The sequence below is a fragment of the Ailuropoda melanoleuca genome, chromosome 15, assembly GCF_002007445.2.
Source record: "Ailuropoda melanoleuca isolate Jingjing chromosome 15, ASM200744v2, whole genome shotgun sequence".
NCBI lineage: Eukaryota > Metazoa > Chordata > Mammalia > Carnivora > Ursidae > Ailuropoda > Ailuropoda melanoleuca.
The window spans coordinates 72,730,302-72,741,441 of record NC_048232.1 but is presented as its reverse complement, the minus strand read 5'-3'; the positions used below and the strand labels follow the sequence as shown (position 1 = coordinate 72,741,441).

The 11,140-nt window shown below is 41.4% G+C and overlaps 1 protein-coding gene across 1 annotated transcript in view; it reads right to left on the bottom strand.

The window, feature by feature from the left end:
- HSP90B1 (heat shock protein 90 beta family member 1) overlaps positions 1-10,683 on the bottom strand; it is a 16,396-nt gene extending 5,713 nt beyond the window's left edge. The window contains exons 1-8 of the mRNA XM_034643679.1: positions 10,496-10,683; positions 9,409-9,511; positions 8,421-8,562; positions 7,771-7,887; positions 6,380-6,711; positions 2,084-2,195; positions 1,750-1,869; positions 857-991 (exon numbers count right to left, since the gene is read on the bottom strand). Coding sequence (XP_034499570.1) covers positions 857-991; positions 1,750-1,869; positions 2,084-2,195; positions 6,380-6,711; positions 7,771-7,887; positions 8,421-8,562; positions 9,409-9,511; positions 10,496-10,544 — 1,110 coding nt within the window. The 5' untranslated portion in view covers positions 10,545-10,683. The remainder of the gene's footprint in view (positions 1-856; positions 992-1,749; positions 1,870-2,083; positions 2,196-6,379; positions 6,712-7,770; positions 7,888-8,420; positions 8,563-9,408; positions 9,512-10,495) is intronic.
- Positions 10,684-11,140: the final 457 nt, after the last annotated feature.

The following is an 11,140-nucleotide window of genomic DNA, read 5'->3' as shown; positions in this document are numbered from 1 at the left end:
AAGATTAAAGAACAAACATAACCATAGAAAATCAAGTTTTATCTAGCCATGCTAAATATTTTATTTTGTACAAAATGCTGTATGGGGAAATATTTAGTTGAAACAATCTTAATCAATGCTAGTTTTGGATTCTACAGTTAAAAGGGATCAGTAAAAGGAAATAGGTAAGGAAACAAAGATTTAATAATTATTCCTAAGCATACGACCTCACAATAAATGTTTGTGGTTGTACATAGGCTCCTTAAAGGTTATGTTAAAAGCCAAATGAGTCAACAAACCTAAAGCTGTATCAGACCTATAAATACAGAGGGTTGCCAGAGAGGAGGGTAGGGGATGGACAAAACAGGTGAAGGGGAGTAGGAGATACAAGCTTCCAGTTATGGAATCAGTAAGTCACAGGAATAAACGGTACAGCACAGGGAATCGTCAGTGATACCGTAATAGCGTTGTCTGTTGACAGATGGTAGCTACACTTGTGGGGAGCACAGGAGAGTACAGAGACACTGTATCAGTGTTGTACCTCTGAAACTAATGTAACATTGTATGTCAGCTATCAAAAAAATTTTAAAAATTAAAGGCATTCATTCTTGAATGGAAAAAAGCCAATAATCTTAAAAGCCATTCAATACAAGATACTATGTTTTATGGAAATCATCCACCTACCTATGCAGGTAGTTGTTAATCTTTTTTGTAACACAGACCCCTTGACAATCTGGTGAAGCCTATAGACTACTTCTCAGAGTAAATTCTTAAAATGCATACGTAATATATAAGATTAAAAAGGAAACCAACTGTGTTGAAATAGTTAACAAAACAATCTAAAAACATTCTTGATTTAGTAATGTTCATCACATTATTCTAAAATAATACTTACCTTTGAAAATGATTTGTAGAAAGCTTTGTATTCATCATCATCTACTTCTTTTGATGGTCTCTGCCATATTGGTTTGATGTCATTCATCAGTTCCCAATCCCAGACAGTTTTTTCAACCTGAAGTTACAGTACATGATTAGTCAGCCACAGCATTCGCCAACAGAACACTAGTGGGAATGATAACTTCAAGACAGTTCAAATGAATGTGGGGAAGCACCAAAAGACACTTCTAATCTACTAAGGCTCCTGCCAATGGGATCAAAAATCTAAAAATATTTCTCTCAACATTTAAGGCTAATCTGTAATGCAAAAAGAAGGCAACCGGTTACCATTATAACTGATAGAATGCCAATTAAAGGTTTTTTTCCATTATTAACTAGCTAAGATGTTATTTCTTGAAAATACTTGTTTTGCGGTTAGAAGGACATAACATTAATTATTCCTACTTCATGACTTACAGCAATCTAACGTCTTACAATAAATATTCCTCAAACCTACCACCATTACTTCCATCTGCTCTGCTACCTGAACAGGCCAGAGAGCTAATATTATGGTTCATATCTAGATGACAAAAGATGTATAAAGATTTTTAAGATCTTAAAATTTAGAACACGATAAGCCGCCAGTCCTGGGCAATACATAGAACTCAGAGAAATGCACAAAAATGACCTGTGTTTGCTACTTAAAACTTCTCACAGGCAGAAAACATACATACTAGCAAATAAATTTAGTTAGGCCTATGGCCTTAAGATCTGGAGAAAAAAAGACCTCGAAGAATGGAAACTTAACTCTGACCAGTCTGTGCACACTGGGGGTTCTGTGTTTTCTTAAACATGCCCTAAACATATTTTAGTGTGGGGACGAACCAGACTTACTTTCTTGGTTTTTGGTTTTTTTTCCTCTTCTTCTTCTTCCACTGCAGCTTCATCATCAGAATCTTCTTTTTCTTCTTTTGCTGCTTCTTCTTCCTCCATGGGCTCCTCAACAGTTTCAGTCTATTGAAGTAGAATTACAATTAAATTCTTTTATTTAGTAATTCTGATTTCATTTAGAGAATATGAAACGCAATTACAGCTCAAAAAAGAGGTCCTTCAATAAGAAAACCCTGAGTATCCTGCACTGAAAGAACCACTGAACCTGTTTTTCAAGTGTTGAATATTTAAATATGTACCCACATAACACATACAAAGTTTATCAACATAGATTTACCTTGCTGCTCCACACATAAATAGGGAAGTTTATAAACTGTGAATATTTCTTGACGAGATTTTTAATTGTGTCCAATTCAAGGTAATCAGATGCTTCTTCTTTCAAAACAAGTCTGAAAGGAAAATAAGACATTTATAGAAAGACATCCTTGCTTTAAAAGATTTTATTATAAATTCACCTAAATACCTTCCAGACAAAGCTAACGGCCAGCAGTTAGGCGTAATCCAGGATGGCCCATTTTTCATGTTAAAAACTCTTACCACCAGTGACAGGTTGTAAGCTAAATATACCAAACATGAGTACAGTAGAGGGAAGAATCCTCCTTGTGTCCCTCGAATGGAAAATATCCTTAGTTCCAAGTAAACAGTGCAAATGTTCTAACTTTCTGAATATGTTGGGTTTTTTGTTTAGTTTTTTTGTGTGTGTGTGTGTTTAGTTTTTTTATTTGAAGAACTGAAATGTTGAGTTAGCTCAAGGTAAGAAGGCACTGAAACATTCTGGAGAAAAATGGAATGACACGCACTCTGAAAGTTACTCCAGAAATCAAATGATGATATAGATGGCAAACCCAGGGGCACCTGGCTGGCTCAGCTGGAGGTGTGTGTGACTCTTGATCTCGGGGTTTGAGTTCGAGTCCCATGTTGGGTGTAGAGATTACTTAAAAATAAAACCTTAAAAAAAAAGAAGTCTCTTCTACAGAGATCAAACGCTTAATAAAAATATGTTCCTTAAAAAAGCTAGAAAATTAATCTTATTGTTCGTATCTCCACTGTCCAAAACAGTAGTTGTCAGTCACATTTTATTTATTTATTTGAGAGAGAGAGAAGGAGCAGTAGTGGGCGGGGAGAGAGAGCAGTGGGAAGCCTGACGCAGGGCTGATCCCAGGACCTGGAGATCGTGACCTGAGCCAAAAGCAGATGCTCAACTGACTGAGCCACCCAGGCGCCCCACGTTTTACTTATGTAAATAAAATTTAACGTTAGTTCGTTAGTTGCACTGCCATATTCTAGGTATTCAATAGACAAATGTGGCTAGTAGCTGCCCCACTGCACAGTGGAGAGGAAGAATATTTCCAGAGTTCTACTGGACAGCAGTGGCTTAGCTAATTCTAATATTGAAAATTGCAGCATTGTTTCTTCTTCTTCCTTATTATCCTTCTGCAAACCCCTCCTCCATTCATGAAAAACAACACATCATAACATACCCTCAAACACAGTGGGGAGCCCACGTCTTGAGGTTTGTGCTCCCAATAAATAAGCAGAGCCAATGCTGTTATCATGGGTCCCTTCCTGCTCGAAAAGCTTAGTCTAGTAGCATTACCAAGAGGTAGACAGTACATGACGACACAGCCTAATGAAGTGGACAAGTCTCTGGTTTCAGAGCATGTATCTTGGTGATGTGGGGTTGGAGGAAAGTTCAGTTGTGGATCCAAGTTCAAGCTGGTTACATCTTAGAGGTATTTAAAAGGCCATTGGATATATGAGTGCAGAGCCCAGTAGGGAGATCTAGACCAAGGATTGGCAAACTATGGCTGGCACCTGTTAAGAAATTTTATTGGGACACAACCTCATTGTGTGTTGTCTGTCTATGGTCACTTTCAAGCGAGAACATCAGAGTTGTGACATATGACAGATCCCACTGTCCAAACGCTTGAAATATTTACTAGCTGGCCACTTAGGAAAAAGTCAGCTGACTCCTGATCCAGACTAAGAATAGAGATTTGAGAACTCTGAGCAAGAACTGGAAGCTGAATCCATCACGGTAGGAAGACTGCACAAGGACCACAAAAATAATGAGGAAGGGCTGAAAGTTACCTTTGAAAGAGAGATACTGTCAAAATTTAAGCAACAGGCAAAGGAAATAAAAAGATATGCAGGGTCATGGAAACTAGGTACTAAGCGGATGGTGTTACATAAATAGCAAATTATGTAGGAAACACAAGAGGAAAACTAAAGAAAAAAGGAAATCTATTGCTTGGAGCAATGTCAATTAAAAAACCCAGGATCCATTGGATTTAGCAACAAGAATTATTGGTGACTTACTCCAATGGAAAGTGGTGGATAAAGTCATAAACGCCTGACTGTAGGGGGGGGGTGCAGCATCACCTGTCTCTCCTCCTTCCCCACTGAGACTTGAACATGTTTACATTTTGATGGGAAAGAGGGAGTGTGTGGGAAAGACTGACTTTAAAAGATGGGGTTGGAATTAATTTATGCTTAGCCTCTGAGGAGGTAGGAGGAGGCAGGCAGCAGATCAGAAGTAGCGACCAGCTTTAGGGAAAAATGCAGAATACCTCCCTCATGGTAGGAAGGACAGAAGCCAATGTACTAGTTAGCATTTACTGGATACTAATTTCATGATCTCATCGAATTCTCACAAGATCTCTCATAAGAGTACAGTAGGGCCTAATTTAGGGGTGGGAACAGGAGAAGGTAGGAACTAAATTGTTTGATGGCTTCTATTTTATTGGTCAAATATTAGATGAAATCATATATATAAGGTGCGACCTTGACCTCATCACTTTCTTGCCTTCTCTTTCCTTTTTCCTTTGGCCATTCCAACATACTGTGCCTAGAATAGCTGAACCTAACTTACCACGATTTCAGAAAGTCCTTCTGATAAGGGAAGCGTCCTCTAGCTTCCTTTCTGGCATTTGCCACTCTGAAATTATTTCATGTTTTTCTTCTTTACCACAACGAGCCACATGGAAGCAGCGACCGCATTGGTCTTACTCTCCACTGGAGTCCTAGCCCTGGCAGGTGATAGGCAATTAAACGATTATCTGCGGAATAAATGCTGGGGTAGAAGGACTTAAAGAAAAATGGCCATTTTGCTCAGGAAGAGCACTTGTGAGGTTTCACACTCACTTATCAGCTGTTCATGCTAACTGCACAAAGCTGTCCTGATTACCCTTATTCATTCACTCCAATAACATCTGTCAGTCAAGTGTTAGGCTGCAGGAATGAAACAGTCAAGCAAATAAATGTTTGCTTCCATGCAGCTCCCATCTAGACAAGCTCACCTGTCTCTCAGCACCCTGAGACATCAGCCCTCTTGGGACGCTGTTTTCTATCTCACTGTAGTTAAGAGAGGAGACTTACCTATGTTCCTTTAACACCTAACAGAGAGGGCACTGGGGTTAACTATTAGTGATGCTTCCTATTGAGAGCAGGAGATAGGACTGTCAATAATGAAGGCAGAGATAGATAAATTGGGAAATGTTAGTAAAAGTACTAAAATGCACTCATCTAATTAGTCTTTGTTAAAGGAACATTTATGAAAATGAAGACAGAACTATTAACCTTCTGGGGTGAAGAACACTGGTCAAAATGATAAATATATGCTTTCTTATATTCTGAATACTTAAAAATTCTTTTGTTCAGAAAACTTAAAACTGAATGAAGAAAAAGAGTTGAGGCTGTAGGCACATTTTCACATGGCAAGGAGCAAGCCAAACGACCTCTGAAATGGGATTTCTTTGTTGTGGCCTGAAGCTGGTAGCTTCATATAGCTCAGGATTTACTTATTCCCTAAGTATTAAGCAAATGTTAGTATCTTGTTCTATTTGTTGGGGGAACAAAAAGGCAAAAAGCTGTTGTCTACTTCATGGCGCTATCAACACCACGAGACCCCGGGCAGGCAATGTGCCTCATCTATACAAATAACGTTCACTGGCTTAAACCAAATTCCAGTTTGAATTCAACAATTTCCAACCATCCTCAAAGAAGACATCTTCTTCTGAAGAACTTTCATTAACTTTCTTCAAGTTCTTTATTTGTCCTGTTCTCTCCAACCTGTCCCCAGCCAGCACCAGCTACTACCTTGAGTATTTGCAATGGTCACCCTGAGAGTCCTGCCACCCTCCAACACTCATTTTCAGAAAACCTTAAAAAAGCTAATCAAAAATTCTAACATGATTTGCCAACCGAGACAAATTTCTTGAATCCTGTGAACATGCTGTGCCTCCATGCCTTTGTAGCTACAATCCTCCACAGATCTGACACTTCTTTCCCAGCTCTTGCTTCCCTGGAAATCTTGAATCAACCCACTTCCGTGAGGCCTCCAATTTGCTTTCTCCCCTAGAAGAGCCAAACCTTCCGACTTTTTGCCCTCTATGTATAGAGGCCATTATAACTCTTTGTGTCTGGCCCTTAGGAGGTCCTCAAAATATTTCCTCAAGTGATGAGAACAGGTCAATTTTATAGGCAAGGAATGAAAGCCCAGAATACGTGGTTTGCTCAGAGTCAAGATCCTCGCTAGGACGGTTACGTCTTATCAGGAATCAGTAATACTCACGTAATTGTTGTTCCCCGTCCTAGAGTGTTTCCTCTTGGGTCAGCAATTACAGAAAATTCATTGGAGTCAGATTCCCAGATGTGCTGGGTATCGTTGTTGTGTTTTGACGTGACAATAACCTTATCTGCTACAAGGAAGGCAGAATAGAAGCCAACACCAAACTGACCAATCAATTCAGAAGTTGACTGGCCATCTTCTTGCGCCTCAGTCATTTTGTTTAAAAACTCGCTTGTTCCAGATTTGGCTATGGTACCAAGGTTTTTAACCAACTCTTCCCGGGTCATTCCTACACCAGTGTCTGTGACATGTAGCAGATTCTTCTCCTTGTCACACTGAAAGCAAGACAAGAACAGGATAGTTTTATTTGCTGAATACTCACAGTATGACAAGTAAATCCTGAGCTATATATTCAGAAACTACCAGCTCTGGGCCACCTCAATTCCAATACAGAAAACTAAACTGGGTTCATTTTCCTCCATATAGCATTTCATGGCCTTTTCAGAAAATGTGCACCTTACAGGCAAGCACCCTTCTTTATAGAGAAAAATCTTAAGTTCAGTGTATTTGAGAAAGTATCAATGTAAAGAAGACAGACTGGTCCAAACATCAAAGGGCAGGGATAGACCTAAACAAAACAAGTTATTTTTGAAGAAAAAATTTAAGAAAAATAAAATTTTAGGTTGTGCCTACTCCTTTCATAGAAAATAAAAAGGTTCGCAACTTGTATGACTTCTATATTTGGAATCTGTGGTGATCAATATTCTTCAATAAATATTCTCAGCTGTCTTCTGGAAACATAGCAGGAATATGCTTCCTTCATGTTTGGTTATTAAGGCCATGTGACTGGTTCTAGCCAATAAGATGCAAGTGGGAGTCAGGAATGTAGCTTTCAGGCCAGAGGCTTTAAAGGATGGGAGATCCTCCAAGCTCTCTGTACCATGGCAACAAACTACACTCCACATGGTGGCTACTCAATCAGCCTGTGTCCTGGAGTGAGGATGATGCGAAGCAAAGGCCACAGTGGCCTGTGGTTGATAATTTAATCCTGGGGTTAGCAAACTTTTTCTGAAACAGGGCCAGAGAGTAAATATTTTAGGTGTGTGGGCCATATGGTCTCTGTCACAACTACTCAAACCCACCATGTAGGACAAAGGCAGTCATAGCTAACACATGAACAGACATGGCTGTGTTTCAATAAAACTTTATTTATAAAAAAAAAAGTAGGTTGGATTTGGCCCACAGGCTGTATTTTGCTAAACCCCAATTTAAGACTCTAGGCTTAGGGGTTATTTGTTACTGCAGCATAACCTGGCCTATCTTGACTGATAGAGACTCCCTCTCTTAAGGATTCTTTTTGTTTTAGAAGAAAAAGAAAACGCTTTTAAGCTTACCTTAATTTTGACAGTTAGTTCCTCATTTCCAGCAAGAGCATTTTCATCAGTCAGTGATATTAACCTTATCTTATCTAAAGCATCAGAAGCATTTGAAATCAGTTCTCTCAAGAAAATCTAAATGGAAGCCAGATTGAACATACACTTTGATTAGCCTCAAGATATATAAAACAGCAAATTTAATGTCAAACTCATTTTAGTTCTCTTCTGTACTCTGAAAAAGCACTTGTTTAAAAAATAAAACTTATGGTACAGGAGTGACTTTACTCTCTTGGTAAAGGGAGGTACAGCTCTTTACACATAGGACTTCAGCAACTGCAAGGGATACCTGAACTGGTAAGAGCAGTAACACTCCAGTCTCATACTAGTGATCTTTATGTATGTAACACAAAGGGCTTAGTTTCTGTGACTGTCCTCAACACTATTTGGCAGACTATAAACATATCTGGAACGGAAAGGACAAAAGGAAAATGTCTATCCACCACCCCCACAGGTATCCAGAAGCAATTTTTATACATACTGGGTATATAAACTGTGCTAATAACTACTTACTTGAAATTACTACATAAATAGTAAGTTTATTATGAAGGTAAACAAGTATGCTATGGCACAGAGAGAAAATAGTATTGCCCAAACCACATGTTGCTTACCTCTTTATTTTTATACAAAGAATTAATGATAAGTTTCATCATTCTATTAACTTCAGCTTGGAAGGCAAATTTTTCTGATTTCTCTCTAAGTTCTCTTATTTGGGATGCATTTAATCCATCCAACTGAATAGCTTCTTCCTCTCTAAGGAAAAAAAAAAAAAAGTTCATCAACTACTGCATTGCTTACTTAGTTCCCTCCAAAAACACAGGATCTGTGGTGAAAGCACAGTGGTCTCACGAGATTGTCTTAAGCGTTAAAAGGGTAAAATGGAAACCAATTATAAAATATTACTAATCCACTATTTCTATTATTTTGCCACAGTAAAATTTTACCACATTAGCACTGAGTTGTAACACTCAGTTCTTAAAACTGTCAGAAAAATAAACCTGACCTTCCTCTACTAAAAATAAAAAGCAAGGTCATACTTATTTATATGTTCCCTCGAACGTGGTACTGCCTCTTTGCCTGGGAAGCTTTGGCCTCTAACGGTCTACAAAATTGTCAATTTAAGTCCCAAGGGGCCAAATTTGAAAACATTGCTCAACTGAGGGAAATCTTTTTTAAAATTACGAAGTTTAGGGGCGCTTGGGTGGTTCCGTCAGTAGAACATGTGACTCGATGTGAGGGGTCAGGAGTTCAAGCCCCACACTGGGGGCAGAGATTACTTAAAACAAAATTTACTAAGTTTACACACTTACACAAATAAAACCAACAGGTCTTAGGAAAGTCACAGAGCTTATATTCTGCAATCTAGTTATCCAAATAGTTTTCAAAAGAAATTCAACCCATTCTGACCAGTCATTCCTAGGGGCAAGTTTGGATATACTTGGGGAAGAACATGATAGCCCTAACACTTTCTTCGACCATTTCTTAGATATTTAAAATTGGGGTGTTACATGTCATCTGGACCTTTGAAGAAAAGATAACAGGCCACGACATTCTACTGTTCGGAAGGGCTAAGCTGTGTAGAGTCAAAAGAACACAAACCTCTGTACTACTTCATCGTCCGTCCTTGAGCCTTCTCTACTTTTCCCCAGATCCTCTTCCACTGTACCATCCACGTCAACTTCATCATCAGCTCGGACTGACCCTGAAAGATTTGACACCAAAAAACTCTTAAACCATCGTTGCTTCGAGTACTTCTTAGAAGATACAACCAAACCGGGCAAGAGTAAGGGGTTGGAAAATTCAGGTGGTAAATATGGGAGGTGGGATTGGAAGAATGGATCCATTAGTTTAAAGACCCAGTGTAAATCCAACTTGGTAGATTTCTTATTTAAGTTCAGTTACTGAGTCCTCCAGTAGATTCTGAAACACGGAGGCTGCCACCACGTTTGAAGAGCGGCCCTCGGATGCTTTATAAATAAAGTTTAGCAGATTTGATACCAGGTCCCCTCTACAGTCACACATGTTGCGTGCAGGCCGAGGCAAGGCCTCTCAACTGACCGTGCCGAAACTTAGACCTTCAATATCGCAGGTCAAAATACAAATAGAATTTGTGCAACCACTGGCGAGAGGAACTGAAATCGGGCCCAACTGAGCGAGGGAAGAGAAGTAAAGAGATTTTGAGATGTTAAGAAGCTCGAGCAAAAGTGAAGCTAACACGCTGACACTGCCTTTCTTCTGACTCAGGGCCCCACACTCCGCAGTCCAGCACCTAAGAAAGGAAACCCGCGTTCTGACTCGCAGACTGGATGCGGGGGTCCCCAAGCTCAGAGGGCCAAAGGATTCTGCGTCTGACGAAAGTCCTCCGGAATGGGCACCCGCAGGCTCCCGGGGGACCCAGAGCCCGAGAGGCGCCCCACCCCAAGTTGGTCGAGACCTCTAGGCGCGAATACTAGGAGATCTGCAAGGGATTTAAATGTTCTCGGTTCTCGTTTTTCTTTTCCACGGAAACACTATAGTGCGCGAACTCCCCTGAGCCTCTTTCGAGGAAAGGGGATGGATTCCCCTCGGCTCAACTGAGGCCCCGTAATCCCCCTCCCAGGCTCAACGCCCCCAGAACCTTCGAGAAGAGGCCGCGCTTGAGGAGGGGGGGGCGTCCGGGGGTGCCCGGTCTTCTGGGATCACTCACCGAAGGTCAGCAGGACGCAGCAGAGGCCCAGCACCCACAGGGCCCTCATGGCGCGCGGCCGGTGAGTCTCAAGTTCCTTTTGATCGCAGGAGCCGCCTCCACCCCCCACCACGGGGCTCAGACGCTCACACCACAAGCCGCGCGGTCCGCCCACTACCCCCCAAACAGGTCGGGTCGCTTTTCACCCCAGCCTCTCGAGGGCGGGGGACGGGAAACACGAACCCACCAATGGTGCCGCACCACGCACCCCCTCTACCCAATGGGGACTCGTAGGGGGGACCGCAGTGTACCAATCGGAGCTGTCCAGGTGCGGTGCCCGATGCCCGAAGCGTGGCTCCCTCCGATTGGTCGGCCGTAGCCTCTCTTCTCCAATCAAATGGCTCCGCGGGCCCCTCTCACACGGAACCGCCCCTTTGCCTGGGTAGCTTTGGCCTCTCGGGGAAACGGCCCAATGAACGTCAGCACTGAACACATCCCTCGTTTTGGAGAGGTCGTAGAAGAACCACTTCCGGATCCTTGAGCGCGTTTATTCCGTGACCAGGGGAAACGGTAGTCATGGCAACGGTTCTTCGTTTTCCCCGTCTACGCGTGGGGTCACGTTGGGAATGATTCCCGCGCGCCTTTTCGCAGTCAGCTTTCTCTTTG